This window comes from Ciconia boyciana, chromosome 16, assembly GCF_034638445.1.
Source record: "Ciconia boyciana chromosome 16, ASM3463844v1, whole genome shotgun sequence".
Lineage (NCBI taxonomy): Eukaryota > Metazoa > Chordata > Aves > Ciconiiformes > Ciconiidae > Ciconia > Ciconia boyciana.
In genome coordinates, this window is record NC_132949.1 from 4345541 (window position 1) to 4366073 (window position 20533).

The 20533-nt window shown below is 37.1% G+C and overlaps 1 protein-coding gene across 6 annotated transcripts in view; it reads left to right on the forward strand.

Annotated features, from left to right (window-relative positions):
• Positions 1–20349, forward strand: part of SMURF2 (SMAD specific E3 ubiquitin protein ligase 2) — a 68699-nt gene extending 48350 nt beyond the window's left edge. For 4 of the 6 annotated variants that reach the window (XM_072881633.1, XM_072881634.1, XM_072881631.1 and 1 more), the window contains 11 exons: positions 114–198; positions 2957–3115; positions 7381–7591; positions 9139–9242; positions 10768–10882; positions 11318–11496; positions 11946–12083; positions 12314–12434; positions 13880–14081; positions 16001–16076; positions 16392–20349. In XM_072881633.1, the coding sequence (XP_072737734.1) occupies positions 114–198; positions 2957–3115; positions 7381–7591; positions 9139–9242; positions 10768–10882; positions 11318–11496; positions 11946–12083; positions 12314–12434; positions 13880–14081; positions 16001–16076; positions 16392–16491 (1490 nt within the window). In that variant the 3' untranslated portion in view covers positions 16492–20349. The remainder of the gene's footprint in view (positions 1–113; positions 199–2956; positions 3116–7380; positions 7592–9138; positions 9243–10767; positions 10883–11317; positions 11497–11945; positions 12084–12313; positions 12435–13879; positions 14082–16000; positions 16077–16391) is intronic. The other 2 variants (XR_012045429.1, XM_072881635.1) reach the window with 2 other exon arrangements.
• The last annotated feature ends 184 nt before the right edge of the window (positions 20350–20533 follow it).

A 20533-nucleotide genomic window follows, 5' to 3' on the forward strand; every position in this document is an offset into this window, starting at 1 on the left:
CTCGTATGTAAGATCCTTTTGATTCCGTAGTTTGGGGAAATCAGTCTTCGTGAGTCTTTTTTTTTTTTTGCATTTTTTATTCTTATAGTTATTAATTAATCTTGATTTCACAGAGCAAAGGACGACTCAGCAAGGTCAGGTCTATTTTCTGCATACTCAGACTGGTGTTAGCACGTGGCACGATCCAAGAGTACCTAGGTAAGAAAATGATGAAAGTATCCTTAAGGTGTCAAATCAAAATAGTTTAACCAGTACTGTCCTCGGAGTTCTCTGTCTGGTATTATATTTCTGACTCTTGGTCCCTAATATAGCATTTTAACAAGTCATTCATCAAAATAAATTAGTCTCTTTTCCTCAGTTCTTCAAATTGATATTTTAATGCAAAGATGGAGAATCAAGAAATAAATTAGTGATGTTTTGAAAGCAGGTATAGTTAACTGATTCTAGATCTTGCATATGAATTATAGCCAGGTCCAGGTTTTAATACTCTGCAAAATAAGGAAACAAAAAGAGGGTTCTGAGCACTTCCAAAAACCTAGATTTATCAAGATGCTTCAGTGGAAACTGGGTTGGTTTTGTTTTTTAATTCAGGCTCTGGAAGTTAACAAGACCTGAGCATGTATTTATGAAGAACAAACTTTGTGACAAATAGGCTAGACAAATGTGGTCGTTTTCGATGGAGGAGCAGACAAAGGGGAAAACCTGGAAAATCTAGTGGATGCCCCTTGTATGTTTAGTCACGCTATTTGTAGTGAACTACAGTCTCATCATCGAATTAACTTAAATTTACTTGTCTGTGAGAATTATTGTCCCATGTTCAGACTACCAAACGTAATTTACTCAAGGAATGGGAAACTTGGTACATTTTGAAGAAACTAGTTGGAGACACTGGTTCATAAAAAGCCTGGAAGCTGAAATGGTGAGCTGTGTTCGAAGTGCCAGGATGTTGGGCCTTTTTTAAAAAAGGAAGGGGGGGAAGGAAGGAGTTTTTTTCCATTTGAGTATAGTAGCAAACATCTAAAAAGGCACAAGCTTTTTTACAGCAGGTTTCCTGTTACAGAGCAGAAATTAATATTTCTTTTCTATATAATGCTATAACATGGATATTCCTAGAGCAATCATAGATGCTTTCAAGAATCTCATTAGCAGCATATAAATGGGAAAGATTTTTGGGGAGAGGGGCAAACAGATAGAGAAGTGAGAGAGACTGACCTGTGATTAAAATACTCAAACTGCTATTTCTGTTGCAGCTATGTCAACACTTAAGAGAAAATAAATCTGAAGTGTCCTTTTAGTTTAGTGTCTTTATTTACACGATACACACGTGTACATATTGTACGTGCTTGTACACGTGATTATTTCTGGTGTGTTTGAAAAGAAAGACGACTAACAGGGAAATTGTTAGCTTCTGATTGTTTTTTTAAAAAAAAACAAGAAATCCTGTTGAAAATGATTGCGTCCTAGAGTCTGTGGATGATGTTGTAAAACAGTGTGTGTAGTTTGAAATTGGCAGCTAGTATTGGCATTTATGAGAACTGTAGCAACTTTGTCAGTTGCTGCTGGTGTTCACTCCCATGGAAGTGGATTTTGGATATCCCGGGAAGGATGAAGTGCCTCATGGCCATAAGTTCACTGCATTTTCGAATGATTCTTTTGTTTTTATTACTGCTCTTGTGTTACAAGAATATACTTTGATGCATTATCTGTATACTTGAGTGGGATACAGGTGGCGGTTGTGCATTAGGAAGTCTTTGCTCCCATGTCTTGTGTACTATACAAAACTAGAAACTACTCTAAAAAAATTATATTAAGATCTAATCCTTAAGTTTGCACTGTAATAGTTTTGTACAAAATCTAACTTAGCACTGCTTTTAGGTGTGGCAACAGAAACTGCACGAGTGTGTCTCAGAACAAAATTTGTCTGTTTGCATGAGGATAGAGTTTATGTCATTTCGAAGGAATATTGTATTTTTACGCTAATATGCCACAGTCATTTAGTTAACAAAAATAAGCCCTACAGTTCAGCAGCAGTGTGTATATGGGTAATATCGGCAGAAGTTCAATTCCAGAGCCTTGTATTTCCATTAGTGGCTTCTCAGCCTTTTGAGTCCCGGCGGACGGCATCTTTTTAGCCATTGTGCCTCTCGGCTCTTTCCTCTCCCCAACTCACATCATACTGGGAGATCTGAAGACTTACACCTTTAAAAAGAGCTGCACTTGACACTGTGAGGTATCTGAGGTGTGAGTTATATACATGAAAAATCAGTAAGTGTACATTTTCGAAGACTGGTATTTGCTTTCGGTGAACCTCCAGAATTAATCTACATCTTCATAATTTCAGCAGAATTTTCTTGAGACCCATTAAGTTATCTCTGCATTGCTCTGTGCCGAGCTGAGTCATTGTTCATATAATACTTTATTTGAAATATGTTGTTAGAGAGCTGTTTGCTTCCCACTAGCACTTGGGCGTTCGGGGCAAAACCGCCTGTGGCATACCCACATATCCCATGCGTAATTCTTCGTGGAAAGTATAACTCTTCAGAAATATAGTTTTGTTTTGTAGGAGTTTTTGAAGTATGATTCAGAGTTCCTTACATGACTAATGTTTTAAAAATGTTTTCTGACAGAATTGGTGTAGAACTGCAATTCCATTTTGGCAAATATGGCAATGGTCTTTATTTTTGTTTTAAGCCTGTATTAATTTAACATCTGAAGTTAGTTTGTAAAAATGAAAGTTATTTGATAAGAATTTTTTTTCCCCACGGCATGTGTTCTGGGGTGTGTGTTTTTTCTTTAGTGGGCTTGCACCTTGGGAGTAGAGATTCCAGCTGAACAAATCAAGTTTCTGAAACAATACATTTTCTCAGACTTCATGGAATTGTTCTGTTACATTTACGCTTGTTTGGCTCGGAGGCCAAATGCTGAGGTATTTTTCATTTTATATTTGTTTTCACAGGGATCTTAGCAACATCAATTGTGAAGAGCTTGGTCCACTGCCTCCTGGATGGGAGATCCGAAATACAGCAACAGGCAGAGTTTATTTTGTTGACCATAACAACAGGACAACGCAGTTTACAGATCCACGGCTATCTGCTAACTTGCATTTAGTCTTAAAGTAAGTCTAAAGTCTCCGGCACATGTTGAGTGTAATAGAGGAAAGAAAGTGACTCTTGAGGGGTGCTAGATTTTATACCAAGATGTATTCTGCCATTCAGTAGTATTTAAAGTATAGTAGCGGTGTTCTTTAACACACTACCAACTTACTCTGTTACACAGCAAAGAAGACAGGTTTGATTGTTCTTGGAAAAAAAAAAAATCTCCAGCAGCATTTAGGCAGGAATGTGGCTATTGTGATGCCGGGAGTTGGGGGCAGCAGGGGGGGGAGCAAGCGCTGTCCGGTAGAAAAGATTGGCCCATAAAATTTTTTCTGACAGCGAGAGACACTTTCTTTCCTTTTCTTTATACATCATACTACTTTCAGTTATGGACTACTTGTTTTAAAATATGAGGTCACATTCAGTAGCCAGTAGTATGAAATACTGATGAGTTAAGCAAGGGCGCACAAGTGCCCAGCTATTCTCCTGGAATAAAGGAGAAATAATTCAGCTCCTATCTTCAGTTTTAGAGTAAGACTAGTTGAGATGTTCTCAAAATAAGACCCCAATAATTTAACGCAGATTTTTTTACCAGAAGAATAAAATTAAATAGGAACTGTATTTTTTCTGCCTTAGTGTTCTGATACCACATTTTCATATTGCACTTTTAAAAAGAGAAGGGGAAACTCAAAAGGATTCTGGCTCTTGTTTTTATTCCCTAAGCATTCATTTCACACTGGGGAATTTTCTACTAAAAATGGAAACCAAAAAGGAAACAAACGCTTCTTTTTTTTTTGCGTAGTCATGGCTATCAGTTTGTCCAAGCTACTTGGGAGTTTGGCTCTATTGTTTCTTATACTCACACCTTTTCATACTCTTGGGAAACACCTCTAAAGTATTGAGTAGGTGTTAAGTGGAAGAAACAATGAAGAGTTGGTTAGATAGAAAGACATGCAGCCCTGGGCAAGGAGTAAGAGGAATAGTCCTTTTAAGGAAGTGAATCATTGGGAAGAAAAGAAAGAATAATGGGAACAAGCACTGAAAAGACAAAACGGAGGAATGGAAAGTAATATCCAGGAGGTCAACATATCTTGTGTAATACATAAAAGCTGGCTAGCCTTTGTCTGCCCAATATACATTTGAACTTAACACCCCCAGAGGGAGAAGAGTCTAAATATTGACAGGTATGTATTTTGGTTAGAGAAATCATTGGTTATATACGTGTATGTTACAGAACTTTAGTAAGCCTCCATCATCCAGATGCTTTTGGTTCTTTTTTTTTTTTTTAAATTTAAAACAAATCACTACCAATTTTAGCTGAATTTAGATTGGCGCTTTCAAATGAACATGCTCTTGAAAAAAACTTGCCAGTGGAGGAGCATGTTCATGTTTGGTACACAGAAAAGTTCGTTAAATTAATTCAGATTTAGATTTTTATCCAAAGAAAAACTTCACACCCTCTTAGCTACAACAGTGCAATTCTTAAACTGTAGAAAAGTCAGTTAACTGGACTATGTTTGAAAAACTGTCCTTCACAGGTAGGTTTATTTTTAAATGGCAGTAGGGTCATAGTGGCTAGTTCTACATGTATCATGGAGGACAGATACATAGCTAGCTTTTTATCTGAAAAATCCAATTTTACTTTCAAGTTCCAGAATCGCAGAACCATTTTGCATTTCTTTAAACTTAAGTACTACTACAGGGTGCTTAAGTTTTTCATTTGTACATCTGTCTTTTATTAGGGAAGGATTTCAGAAATTCAACCAACAGTGTCATCAGCAAAGTCTGCTGCCTGATAAATCTTTTCTGGTGTTTATTCTTTTATTGTACCAAACAGGATATGTGAAAGGCCCCCCGCCCCTTAACCCACCTGCTTATTTATTCTTAAAAAAAAAAGAAAGAAATGTAGTTAGCCTTAGGCCTGTCATTTTGTAAATTATCTGAGAAATAAGTTTAGTATTTGGGTGGGATGGGTGTGATAGTGTTTTAGGTTCAAAGGCATAATAAAAAGCTTACTCTCAGTGATACTGACTTTTCTATGGAGCTAAGTAAAGCAGTTTGTTCTTCTAGTGATGACATTATAAGTTATGAAAATAATCAAACTTGTTACCCAGTTCTGTTTTAAAATATTGGCCAAGAGTTCGTGATAGGTTTTGATAGTTATGGCACTGAAAAGTACTTAGCTATATCTGTAAAGCACTGTACAGAATCATAGTCATTCAGCTGTGAAAACAAACTAAGAAATTAGATTTAATTATTTTAAGCACTGCAGATTTTTTAGCTAATACTGCACTGATTATTTTTAGTCTAATATGGAGGATGGCATTTTATTTTTTCTCCTCCTAGTACTGCCCTATTTTAGATGGGTTTAATTTGATGCATAGATCTTAAGTTCATGCTCGTTTCAGAGATTACATTTTCTTTAAGACTGATATTGACTAGCTTTGCATTTAGGGGACTGTGTTGTTTTTACTCTTAAAGGTAGTATGAACATATGCTCGCTTTAGTTTATAATTATGACCTTCTCTGGTAGGCATATACAAGGAATATTTTCTGATGCTCATCTGTATGGAATTAGAAAGTTCAGAAGACAGAACAATGATTTTGCTTTAATTTGTGTGTCAAGTAAATATAGTTTAAGCAAGATCCATATTTGAAACTAAGCACAAGTGAAAAGAAAGTACCACGCATGTAGCACAAATGACATAGAACCATATTCTGGAACCACATGGAGTGTGTGTCTAAATTATTGCAATGACTTGGTTTCTCAGGAATGTCTTAAAATAACTGTATTTTATTGTAAGACCAGTGTGATCAGCTTGAGAATAAAGTTAAGGTAGCCTTATTTAAAAAAACAACAGAAGCAAACAACAAAACACTGTGAAACTAACAAAATTGATTAAGCTAACTTCCGAAGTTCTGCATCCTGGGGCATAGTAACAAAGTAGGATTTCTGTGCATTATTCCCTGCTTAGAGCCCAGCAGTAAAGAGGTATTAATGTTAAGCTTTGAGTTATTGCTGAAGTGATCTACAATGTGTGCCATTGCAGGGGTTTCTAAATGTTAGGCTTGTAAGAGTACTGATAAAGATTTCCTGGTCACCTGGTGTTAGTTTCCCTTGAGGGTGCTTTGTGCAAAATTGCTTTAAATAGAAGGTTTGCAAATAACAGAATAGCTGTCAGAACCACAAGGCAAACTGGGAACACCCCCACCCCTTTTTTAATTGCCAATTCTGAGTGTTCCTGTGGTAAAAGCCTGCTGGAGGTGAATTTTGGTTGGCCAGGACAGCCTTCTACTAGACCTTGTTTCAAAACAGACAACAGGCTGAAATTTTTTAAAGTGTATTAAAACTGTGTTTGGTTCCATCTAATATTTTTTTGTCTTTGATGTTGAAAAAACCTAATTTATTAACATTCCACTGGAAAACATTCTGAATTGTAACCTTTCTTATTTATCCAGTAAATTTAGGGTATTTTCATGTGTTCCACACAGAGATATTCTTCTCATGGTTTAGGTAAAATATAACTTTTATCCTGGTTTTTTTGGAAATGCCATACTGAAAAGCTACAAAAATATCCACGGTATACAAGAAATGACACAAGAGAGGACATCTCTGCAACATGATTAATTTAGTTTTCCTAGTAAGAAGTTAGATTTACAAAATCTCTTAGAATTGCTAGTAAAAATACTTGTTTATCTGTGCCAATTACTTACATGTGAACTCCCACATTCCTGTGGTCCAGACTAGGCCAGGTACAAGGGACAAGGTCCTTGCCAAGCTGCCAGTACAAACATCTTTTCGTAAGCTTACTCTTTTTCAGACAAGCCATTTAAAACAGACTATGGTATTGCCTGTAGATTAGAGGCATAGTGTTTGGCAGATCCCTGAATTTTAAAATGGAGGAAGGCAAAACATGCAAAGGAAATATGGAAATGGTATCTGAGAAATTCAGTGTCAGCAGCTTAGTAGTAAAATTGTATGGATAATACCTTATTATATAGTGCTATAACCTTTTACATACTTTGTGGAGTAGTACTAATAGAAATAACAAACCCTAAAAACAACTGATAGCTGCCAAGAAAGACAGAAGCATATGTCTTTAGTCAGGATAAAATCTCCCTGAATTTATTTTTTACTGGACCTGGACATTTTTAGCATAATCACAGTAATAATCATAGTAAATTGAAAGTAGTTTAGTTACAAAGACTTAACCTTTAAGAAACGTCTGAAGAAAATAGGGGACTTATGACTTGAATATCTGCAAACAGCTGTGTTTGTTTCTAGCCGCCAGAATCAACTTAAAGATCAGCAACACCAGCAGCAGCAGCAGGTAGTGTCCCTGTGTCAGCTTCCAGATGAGGCAGAGTGTCTGACTGTGCCAAGGTACAAGCGAGACCTAGTGCAGAAACTCAAGATCCTGAGGCAAGAGCTGTCACAGCAGCAACCTCAAGCTGGCCATTGTCGTATTGAGGTCTCCAGGGAAGAGATTTTTGAGGTAATTTGAGAATTTGACCCACTTCTTAACATTGAGGGAAGGGGAGGAGGGTTGTTCGTAACTGTTTGAAGAAGTCGTTCAGTTAGATGAAATCTTGAAGTCGGGAGTTAAAGCTGGAATTTTATGGGTGGCGAATGGGAAGAGGAAGCATTTCAAAGGGATGTTAAGAACAGTTGTGTGCTTAAAGTAGATGTACTTACCCTGTCAAGAAGAAGAAAAATGAGGAAAGCTTTCCCTGTGGCTGGAGATGTACAGACTGTGTCAGGGACTGAGGAAGGAGTCCAAGTACTTCATGCATTTGAAGATACTGTCTCACTTCTTCATTGAATATAAGAACGCTAATGTTTGTTACAGAGGGAATGTTACAAATTGAAAACCAAACAATTATTAATGATCTTTGATCTATTGTAACTTAAGTAAAATTACTATTGAATAGCATTCATCTTTGGAGTTCGGATTACTTAGAGTCTATCTCAATTCTGGTCGATTCCCCCCTGCCCTGAATCAGACCAATTTTATGAATTGTCTAGGCTTCTGAATGACCAGAGATGCCCACAGTGGGATGTCTGCATTTTATTTTGTGACATTATTCAGCAGAATAATTCTGCTGAATTAATTAAACACAGTTATAATTCATTGTCTTTTTTTGGAGAACAGTCTGTCTTCTTGAGAACTTTATCACCCATTCCACCCATCCCTCTTGCATTTTTACCCCACCCATAAACTTGATAGCCCCACTGTGTTGTCAGAGTTTTTCCAGCCAAGAAAGATTGTGTTGGTTTTCCCTTTGGAGACAGTCAAATCACTTCATAATCAATTAAAAAAGAAAGGGAGGAAAGGCTGCTGTACAGCGGTGACAATTATTATGTTCGTGTTCTGAAAACTTAAGTTGAGCATGTTGGGTCCCAGACACACCTACCTCTTCTCTTCTGCAAAGCCAAAGATTGAGGCACCGGTACTGGACATAAATAAAAACTAGACTTTTTTGTTTAATGCTTTTTAAAAAAATAGCATCTGTTTTGCCTCTTTCAGCTTTCTTTTTGTGTTTTCTTGGTGAAGTCTTACTGATGGAGGAATAATTCTGTAGATTTACTGGGATGGCATTGATGCTTCTGTTCTTAAGAGGCTTCCTGAAGGTTTGCACGTGTTATACCCAGAGTAGAAGCTCCACTTTTGGGTTTTCAGACTATAAAAATTGTGAGCCTTTATGCAAAACAAAAGGAGTTTAATGACACAGATTTTAATTTTTTGTAAGTTCTGTGAGAATGAGAGAGAGAATATTCTGATCGCTGTACACCTCTGGAAATTTAACAGAAAGGGGTTCTTCTCAGGTATCTGTTTTATTTGACAAGTGCTATCACGTTTGTAGAAAACTAAGTAACAGTCTGTGATTTGAGGAACAGTGGTTAACATCTAGGAAAACAGTATCCCCTTTAATAGTATCCCCTTTGGACTTGGAGTCTGAGACTCCCCTCACTTCTAATAAACGGTAGTAGCTTCCTGTCTGTAAACAGCAGTTAATAAAATAAAGTGTTATGTGTTTACAGGAATCCTACAGGCAAGTCATGAAGATGAGGCCAAAAGACCTGTGGAAACGATTAATGATAAAATTTCGTGGGGAGGAAGGCCTTGATTATGGAGGTGTTGCCAGGTAAACAGTCTCTCCTCTGTCTCTTCCCCTGCACCCCAGCCCCACCAACCACACCTATGCTTTGAATCCTAAACCAGCCTTGTATCAGCCCTGTTTCTTTTTCCATTATTCTTATTTATATTTGTTTCTCTAACAGATTGTATGTCAAAAGAATATATTTTCAGAGAGTCTTTTAAAGGGAAAACTGCATCAAAAAAGAACTAATTTATTGTAAATAAATCAAAATGCCTGTTACAGATCGCATCAGACATCTATCATGTGAGACAGGCTTTTGGTATCTATTGAAATTACTGCATTTTTCTTTGGTTAATAAAGCTTGGGTATCTGAGAATTTATATTGCTAGATACTTGGCTTTGTGGCAGAACTTTGATAAAAAAATATGCTTTATAGCAAATTATCACTACTGTTTGAAGCAAAATGTTAAAAACTAGCAGTTAGTAGGCAACTAAAGTCTGTTAGTAGTCTGAGGTTAGTTTTCGCTTGCTTATAAAAAGTGACATTTATTGATTATATGAAGATACTCTTAAAATACTGTTAGGAATTGTAGGCCAATTGCACAGATGCTGGTTTACTTCACTGAAAACATTCCCCACCTCTGGCACGTAGATCTGTTTTCTCTAAATGAGTGTTGACTCATTTAGGAGTATTCATCTTTTGCATTGCATTGCATTTTTTTACCATTAGTATTCATTTCAAAGTACAGACGATGCTCCCAAACAGCCCATCTTCTGCATCTGTAGCTGGTGTACGGCATGTAACCTCTGGGACCTAGGCTGTTACACTGCATATATCTTCATGAGTTTGCGAATGGCCGATAGAGTTTTCACTTCATCCATTCCTAAATATTTTAACATGCTAATTAGCCATAACTAGTAAAACAGCCTTGTTGCATCAGTTACTGCTAATTGTTTGATGATAATAATAGTCTTTAAAATAAAGAAGTTACAGATGTTATTGTGCACTATTTTCCAAAGTATCTGCTAGTGGTTTTTGGCATGGGTTTTGTTTCTAGTCTGTATGCCGTGGAGCCTTTGCCATCTTCCATACGTGAATACAGGAAGACCAAGCTAGAAAGTCGTTACGGTTTTCTCAATTCTTAGACCATTATTTACTGATTTCTGAACATGTAATTAAAACTTTAATTAAATATGTCCGTTACCTGAAGATGGTTTATATTAAAAGCTTTGACTCAAACATCTCTGTAGTGTAGTCAGTAGAACACATAGTGCCTTGTCTTAATGTGTAATGGATGAAGGAGAATCACAGTCAGAAACTCTCTTGGAAATAAGTAACCTGGAGAAAAATTTTGGAAAGCTGGGAAATATGTCAACTGTCAGGGGCTGTGCTGTTACTGAGACAGTGAAAATAATTCTGATTTCAGCCTTATCTAAGCATGTTCAGGGATAACTTGCTTCACATTTATGTTTAACAGTAAGATTTAAAAAGTCATACTATTTTGAAAAGATTATCAGTGTAGGCATGCATTTGTCTAAAGTACACAACAAATTACTTTATTTTCTTCAGGGAGTGGCTCTACCTATTGTCACATGAAATGTTGAATCCATATTACGGTCTCTTCCAATATTCCCGAGATGATATCTATACACTGCAAATCAACCCAGACTCTGCAGTCAACCCGGTATGACTGGTAACATGAGTTCTGTAAATGATTGTTTTCTGACTAGAAATTAAGTACATCTGGAGATTGTTCTAGACTTAGGAACCTAATTCTCACATTAGTATTGCTAGAGACTGAATTTGTGCAATAATATGATAATTTCTTTTTAGTACTGATCAAAGAAACTTCTCAAATGTGTTCTTAATTTTCTGTAAGATGTCGATTTATGTTTCCTTTGGGAGAAATTAAGTTTATTTTGATTCTTAGTAGTAAGACTTCTGGACTGGAAGGAATATACTCCATGTGCTGTGTATAAAACCAAACAAACCAAAAAGCTCTGGATGGTTGGGTTGTTTTTTTTTCTTTTCTTTGTATTGAAATTTTATTTCATATTCAGCAGATATAACCTGGAGGTCTTATTTACCTGAATGGCTTAATCTCTTCTTTCAATTCTAGGAACACTTATCATATTTCCATTTTGTTGGACGGATAATGGGGATGGCTGTGTTTCACGGACACTATATTGATGGGGGCTTCACGTTGCCTTTCTATAAGCAGTTGCTAGGGAAGCCAATTACTTTGGATGATATGGAATTGGTTGACCCTGATCTTCATAACAGCTTAGTCTGGATACTGTATGTACTGTCTATTATATCTTACAGTGTTAGAATTCTGTCTCCGTTAATATGTGATAATGTTCCTAAATCCAGTTGAAAAGAAACAAAGTATATTTTGATCTCCTGCTCAGGCAGATTTAAGAAATACCTTTCTTGCACAATTCAGCTTCTTTAAAGGCTTAACATACTGAGGGGGGAGAGAAATTATTACTGAGCTGTAAAGTGCTCAGTTCATAAATTTTAATTTATTAGTTTTGCCTATTATTAACAGTAACATGTTATTAAAATATAACACTGAAACGTTGATAATGGTTTTAAAATACAACATAGTAAAAATGTATGTTCACCTTTTGCTTCCAAGCAGTAATTTGAAAAACTAAATTGTGATGTCTGTCAGATATATTATGGCTGTAATATATTTGCAGAATATGTTTTCCCTGAGTCACTTGCTTATTTTTTTCCACCAGTGAGAATGATATCACAGGAGTCTTGGACCATACGTTTTGTGTAGAACACAATGCATATGGGGAAATTATTCAACATGAACTGAAACCCAATGGCAAAAGCATCCCCGTGACAGAGGAAAACAAAAAGGAATATGTCAGGTACATCAATATCCTTTCCAAAATTTTTTGTATTTCCTACGGTGGGGAGGAACTTCTAGTTATTTGAAGTAATTGACGGTGTTATGTTGTTGGGTTTTTTCCTAAGCGGTAGTGCAAGAGTGTTGTTGTGTGTATTCCTGTCAGTAAGGCCATTTTTTTTGGCTGGATAAATTGCAGGTTTATTGTATTGGAATACATCTTTCACAAACCAAATTTGCACTTGCTTGCAGACTTTATGTAAACTGGCGATTTTTACGAGGAATTGAAGCTCAGTTTCTGGCGCTACAGAAGGGATTTAATGAAGTAATCCCACAACATCTGCTGAAGACATTTGATGAGAAAGAGTTAGAGGTCAGTCCACTAATGTTACATTACGTCGTCGTGTGTAACAATGAAAGCCTGAGGCATTCTGCTGAGACTGAGTAACATGCGAAGTTGTATCCCCAGTGCTTTAGGGGTTTGCAGGTGCGCTCTTACCAGAAATACAGTTAGCATAAGAGGTTACCAGGTCACGCAGTCACTGAGACTGCATGTGCCTTCCACTGAGAGCTATGGGAGTATTTCTCAAGGCGACATTTCATAGCAACTGCAGAAGCGGTAGAAGAGGATGCCCTCTCCTATAGCTGAAGACCCAGCTGAACCTGCTGAGAAGTAACTGCAGTGACCTCAGATTGTTTCAGAGTGCTACTCCAGCAGAGGTGGTGGTGCATATTTCTCAAGGTGCAGTTTCATGGTATTAAATTCAGTGCTGCCAGAAAAATAGTCTGTCGCTGCCTTCCACCTCCCACTGCTTGCTCCCAGCCTTTCAGTGCGCTACGCTGACTTTGGTGTCAGACAGCTGTGTGGTTTTGCAGAGCTGAGTTATGCCAGATTAAATTGGCCCTGTAAATAGAGCATAAGGAAAGGTGCTGTCTGGTGCTGTCACCCACAAATGTGCCACAAAATGTCAAGATTAGCATCCAAACAATATCCTCTCAAGGCAAGTCCCATAGATCCCAAGCTTGTTTTAAAACTGAAATCTAATATACAGTCTGTTAGCTGTGGAGCTGAGGTTTTTGCCATATAAAATGGCCATAAGGTAAATTATTCATGCTTTCTTCTCTTCGCTGTACTAGAATGTCAGTGATTGCTGCTCTTTTATCCTGAATATTCTCATTCAACAGCAGTGAGTCAGCCATCCTGTTAACCCAGAATAATTTTGCAGATGCAGAATAACAAAGGGGAAGATCAGTGTTCTCAGTCACTAGAAAATGTCTTCATAATCATATCCTTGTTGAGCTTAAACTGATCCATTGTGGATCTCCATTTGGGAAGTGCTGAAAGCTCTTCGGCAGGAGAGAAGTCTGATTTGTATTACGTGTGTGGTATGACAAGAACAAGATTAGTTTTGGGGGTCCAGAGTTGGACCAGCCAAACTATGCCCTCAGCTACGCTCCAGAAAGAAATATTGAGTTCAAATGGGAATTATGTATGCTCTTTCACACACGGGTAGAATCTGTGCTTCTGTTATTTAATTGACAGGTCAAGACACTTTCATGTAAGCTTATGAAATGGTTGATTTTCTTTTTTTTTTTAAACTTGAATTGAGGCCAGGTAAAAAATTGATTGTGTACAAAACTAAGATTTTAAAAAAAAGTTGTATTTCTGCATTGCTTAAGATTAGAGAGAGGTTATAATTTGCCTTTGGTATAAAATCTGTCAATTTTTCAATATCAGTTATTCAACATTTGGCTAGCTCCAAAACTATTTTTATATTGATCAGTGATGAAATATTTAATTATATTTTAAATTTACAGCTCATCATTTGTGGACTGGGAAAAATTGATGTTAATGACTGGAAGGCAAATACTAGGTTAAAACACTGTACCCCAGACAGCAACATCGTGAAATGGTTCTGGAAAGCTGTGGAGTTTTTTGATGAAGAGAGGAGAGCGAGACTTCTCCAGTTTGTGACCGGCTCATCCAGAGTGCCTCTGCAGGGCTTCAAGGCATTACAAGGTGATGTTTCTCCAGAAGTTATAACTGCATATAATAACTGCGTATAATAACTAACTGCATATAATAACTGTAAATGCCTGTACTTGGAGGAAGCAATAGGACACATCACAGAAACATTAGCTGAAAATGAGGCTGGTTGGCTGTAATGTGACTTTCGAAGAGCGGTTGTTAATGGTCTGATGAATAACAATCGCAAATAGTCTTGTGTGTGTGTTTATTACCTCGTTATTTAGCTGTAAACGGCTCTTTTGTTTCCATTATGCACTTCCTTCTCTAGCAAGAAGTTCTGATCAGCAGAGATCTTAGTGAGGTTCTCCTTGCGTTTTTTCTGGAAGCCTGCTTTTTAATTTCTGCCTTTTACAAGCCCTCATCACCTGGGCCGCTCCGGGGCCAGAAAACGCCAACGTGCAGCGTTCTGCGGTTCTGACAGCTGAGGCCCTTCGTAACGCTGACTGCTTTTATTGTAAGAGCGACGTAATCACGGGCAGCCCAGGCAGCAGAAACGGTCACCGTAACGACCGACCTGTCTTCTGAACTTCAGTGGAAGCTCTGGGTCTCTCTTGTAGCAGCCCTGCTGCTCTGTTGACACAATAGTTTGCCTATGTTCCCCTCTCACAAGATGAGAGAAAACTGTTGAGAAACGTTGATGAGAGATGATGAGAAACAAGATGAGAGAAACGTTGACCATAAACCATTGTAACAGGTAGAAGATGCCAACAGAACGCTAATGCTGTGTTAACAGCTGCCACGTACAAAAGCCAGTTGCTCTGTTTATTCTTCATTATCCCTTCATTATCAGATAGAAGCCCTCGTTTTCTTTTTCCTCTGTTCTTGAGCTCTAAAATGTTCAGGCACATTAAAAGCTCAGGAATATCGAGTTTAATTTTAAGACCCTAGTTACTTGAAGCAGCGTATGGTACTTTAAGTGGTAAGCGTTTAAATAACATTGCAGAGGGTGGATGGACTTGTTTAGGCAAACTGTGTAACTGTTAATCACCTCAGAATAGTTACAAGTAATTATTAACCCTACTATTGATGTGCATACTGTTAATGTAGTGGAGCAAGCTGTTTGGAGAATGGTAATGGAAGTAATACCAGTTTAACTTCATCTGTGCTGCAAGTTTTAGTATGACTATACTAGTAAAACAAGTATCTCTGTGAGCAAATGAAGCCTGCTTTCCTACAGATTTGAACATGAAGGTTGTCAGGTTTTAGACCAAGTTGTACTAACGCAGCACAACAAGCTCACGTTCTTATTTGACAGTGAAGAGTCCCCATGAGAAAGGCTGACCCTGTGGATTATATTCTTTAATGTCTGTCTACTCAGGCAAGAATTCCAGTTTTGCTGAGGTTAGGGCATTTGTAACCTCTTCTGTCCTTTGGGAAATCTTCGATGTATACGAAGTCTAAAAGACTGCTGTGCTGCAGTCTTTTCTTTAGCAGAGAGATTAAGGGGAACTTCGTATAGTCAGATTGATTTAACAAAATTATAAGAAGGTGGTAATGTGACTCTTCTATCGAATTTGAATAGAATTGGCCACTATTGTTATAAAATGGGGACAGATACAGCGGCATAAGTCTTGCTATCTAGGACGGGTGAGAGAAGTTAAATTAAAAACCATTAGAATTATTTAGTGCACTGTGTAAAACAGGTATTTTATTCTTCCTTAACAGTGCTTTGTTCTTGTTTATCTTTCAATGGTTTAAGTAACTGTATGGTTATCGTGTGGGTGGAGGGGAGGAATCTGTCTGATAGGCACTGTGAGTTTAATTTTTTTCCTGCCTGTTTATGATTCCAACTTTCTTTGTGCATAGCTTCTCTCTTTTTGTGGTTTCGGTTACTTTTTTTGTTGCAGTGCAACGAAGAAATTTCATATTATGCAATACAGTAGTAGTAGAGATCTTGTCTGGATTTTCAGGTGCTGCAGGCCCACGACTATTTACAATACACCAGATTGATGCCAGCACTAATAATTTGCCGAAAGCTCATACCTGGTAAGACTTTTTCAGGTCTCTGTTGTGATATATAGATGAAGACCAATTTGCTGTCTCTGTATTTTGAGCAGTCTTTTGTTTCTTTGGTTGGTTGGTTTTTCCCCCCCCTCCTTTTCTGACATAATAAATGCTATCTGTTACAGAGTAGTAAAGGTGTGAAAACTACAGATTGCTTTTATTTATATGAAGTTCTGTTGGCCTTGTTAAGTATTCCTTTGTCATTGTTCCAAGTACGTTAAATGAAGTGTGACAGAACTTTGCTAGGTGATGCTTGAAGTTCCAGATAGCTGAAACTTTTCTGCCTTCTCTCCACAGCTTTAACCGAATAGACATTCCTCCTTACGAAAGCTATGACAAGCTATACGAGAAGCTGCTAACTGCCATTGAAGAAACATGTGGGTTTGCTGTGGAATGACCCTTCACAGGCTTACCTGAGACTCTATTTATACTCCTGTCAGCCAGAAAGCCCTTCCCTCAGCCAAGACTCAAGAAATGCTTGAAATACAGGAAACTTTCCCTTTTCTACACTAGGACACTGGGAGGGAAAGGACAACTTTGGAATTTTTTTAAATTTTTTTTTTTTTTTTTTTTCAAGAAAATAGGTTCTGTGGTTCCTGCCATAGGATCATTCAGCTGCTATTAAAAATTAATATCTTGAACATACAGAATGCTGACTTTTCCTACATTTCAACAGTTAAGCAGTATTCTATACTTAAAGACTACTACTATTTTTGTAAAAGGTAATCTATTATATTTGCCTACCTGATTTCTATTCTCAGATACCAAGACACAACTTCAGCAGTCGGTACAAGTCACGTTTCAGCCTGTTTTAAATGTATGATACTGAACAGCATCTATACCTGCTATTTTTGGAAAAAATATTTTGGATTATTCTAACTTTGCATAAAATTGGCTGAAAGAATCATTAATCTTTTTAATTAAAGCCACTTACATGTTAACTGCATTTTCTTATAGTAAAACATTATATTCTGCAATGTAAATTCAACTTAAATGTTACCACAGGGGGCTTTTTTATATTTTTCAAGCATGAATTGCAAATACAATGTTTTGGGGTCCTATTTATATCACTTGTCAGATTCCTTAAACAAAATTTCTAGTGTGAGTGACACATACTGTATTTGGTACAGTACTGGTGTTAATATGTGGAATAGACCTTTTTTAATGAACAGTAGATGTTTTGATTTTTTTAAAACAGCATTTTTCTAACAAGTCTGTCAAGAGTATTTTTTGTTGCTTTTGACTTTAAACACTGCATTTTTCAACTTTTTAAGCATGCTGATGAGGTGATATTTGTCAGCAGAAGCCTGTCAGCAGTTCGTTTCAGAATCCATCCCGTCCAGTCAACCAAAGTTTGTTTGAATGCAGCCAAATCAGATTATGTATTTGTTGATGCTAAAGGTTTATCAGGTAAAACTTGTAATCTTTGTCTAGCTGCTCATGACATGTGGGTTTAAGTTACAGCTAAGGAAAAATGATGTATTAACTGAAATATGTGTAATGTGCTTTGAAAATGAGGTTTTAGAAGCACATAATTTATTGATTGTAGGGATGGAAGTAAGTATATATATGAATTATAACATGGGTTGATCTCTTCAAAGGGGAATAAAATGCACTACCAGTAGAGGGAACTGAACTTTGAGGTTAGTTTGGGAATTCTCAGTTAAGATCTGTATGATCTGCTCGTGGTGTATAGATAAATCAGTCTGCTTAAGAGATAGTGGCATTCTCCTCTCAGCGTTGAGAATATTTGGAATAAGTAGCGTTTTTTTTCCAATCAGTGTTGTGGTTTTTTAACTTAGGTTACAATTAATCATCAAATCTGCACTATTTTTACACTGCCAATGAGAAGAAAGTCAAGGGTATTGAAAATGCTAAAAGAATGGGATGTAAACAGCTGTTCCATTTTTGCAGCATAAGTCACACAGTGACCTAGCTAATTTTGTCTGTTCTGTGGAGCTTGAACTTAATTTTGTTCTGCCAAATCTGACTGCCACAGTGAGTAAACTACTACTGGTGTTGTGTATTAGACTAGTGGGCAATGGACTACTTTTGTAGAATTGTGGTAAGAATCTGGTGAGCCAAATCCACATGTTAGTTTGATTTTTTTTTTTTTTTTTTTGTACAGCTGTTGCTGGAAGGTTTGTTCTGAGAGACTTGCTTCCCATTCTGGGCGGGCTGCAGAGATGAGGCTACTTAGGGATGTAAGCATAAAGCCAAGAAACTTGCTTTGACAGCCAGGCTTGAAATACATCAGACCTTTTTTTTTTTTCTTCTTAATTTCAAGGGAGTATTGCGCTCTTGTAAAATGGCTGGTACCTTTGCGTCTCCAGTTGGGATCCCTAATTCACAGCTTTCAGGTAATAGTGTTACCAGAGAAGCTACCACTACATCTGTCCAGGTTGCCTAGGAGAGCAAAGTAGCTTGTTGCCCAGTGTGTTTCTTACTCAGTACTGCTGCCTGTGGTTGGGACCACTGCTTTAGACACTCCCAAAGACCTCTTCTCAGCCCTGCAAATTTTGAGGCATGATGTGAATTACTATTTACAGAGACTTTACAGAGACAGGTTCTTTTGACCACTGTTCACAGGATAGATACTCCAGTGTTGCATAAGTGGTGGGGTTTGTTTGTTTGTTTTTTGGGTTTTTTTTGTGTGTGTGTGTTTGTGTTTTGTTTTGGGTTTTGTTGGTTTTGTTTGGTGGTTGTTTTTTTTTTTCCCCTGCTCTTGCTCAGGCTATGGCTGCAGCCTCCCTGGTCATGAAACATGAAAATGTAAAATCCAGTTTGATCCAGCTTTTGGGAGAAGTCAGGACTCAGTTAGGTGATTCAAGGGGGAAGGTATGCTGCTGTTCCCTTTGCACCAGACAGCTCACCTCAGCACTATTTAAAGACTGTCTCTGTAGTGTCTCCTGACCACATCATCTATAGCCACCTCCCAGGAACCTTCTCCCTGTCAGCCCACTTAGGCTGGTAAATTTATTGAACGCATAGTTATGGCCACCTTTATGTCATAAAAGCATTTTTGAGGAGGGAGGAGATGAGCTCTGCAGAATATAGACTCTAGATCAGCTGATAAATACCATTCATTTTCACAGCAGCCTTAGCAGTACATCCGTTTGTTCTAGCAAACATTTTGGTATGGCATAGAGAATTTTTTTTTAACTGCCACAGATAAATATTGTAAATTTAATATATTATAGGCAAACTAGACAAATCTACATTTGACTTTCTGTAGCTGACAGATGGATGAATATACCAAGTATTTTGAGTGCCTTTCTACCTTCAGAATGACTGAGAGCTTTAACTAAAGCACCTCATCACCTAGTCAGGTGTTTATCTGAAAACATTAAAGGGTTGATTCCTTTGCAGAATTCTGTTTCAAGATCATGTCAGCTACTTTCCCCTCAAAAAGGTGCTAAGCCTAATATTGCATTTTAACCTTGGACTTTCACCCCATGATTAATGTGAATATTTATTTCAATGTGTCCCTCTTACTGGGTTTTACTTTATCCAGTCTTTAGTTGTTTTAGAGATGTCACATCATGGTTTTATGCTGTTGCTTTTCATTATGAATGTTTAATTATGAACAGTGACTTTTGTAGATTTCAAATATACAGTACACAGTTGAGTTTCAGAGGATTTAATTTCTCGGTGTAAAGAATTTTGTAATGGTGCTTTGTACAGTATGTATTCTAATTTTTTTGCACATAGTTTCAGTTTCCCTAAACTGATTTATTTGTACCAAATTTTTGTGTTGTACTAAAGTCTAGAGCACACAAGCCCTTTTTAAATTCTTGTTCTACAACACTACATCTGTATTGAACTTCTGGTGCGTTTAAACTGGCTGCATTGATGGAAGTAAAAGCTTTGCTTCTATATCATAAGTATGCATCATACAGCTTAATGTAGCATGCTCCAATTGCTTCAGATTTTAAACAGCACCATATAGTTAACAGGTGCCATTTGTTGTACTTTACACTATGTAGTAGGTTTCTGGCTCTACCACATCCTCAGAGCTTTGTCTGTAGTTGTAATTAGTTTATACAAGTGTAATTACTCCTCCACAAACTGACAGTTCTTAGTTTATCATTTCCATTGTATTTATTACAGAGTGTTTTAGCATTGATATCATTGTATTTTCACCCAGCTGTTACATGAGCTTTAACAAAAAAAATCTGTATAAAATGGTTTTTAAGTACTTAATGTATGTACCCATGCAGAAGTTGAGCAATAAATTGTATGCTGTTTGCACTGTCACAGCATCAATGGTTTTAAAAGTTTTAAGTTTTTCTTAATTATTTACTTTAAAATGCAACAGTATCATTTTTAAATAACTCAACTTTGTTTCAAGAGAAAATACTTAAAACTGGGTGTCTTTTTACATGCTGTTACCTACAATAAGGATTGCACTAAAAGTTCTAGTCAAAAAGTCAAAAAAA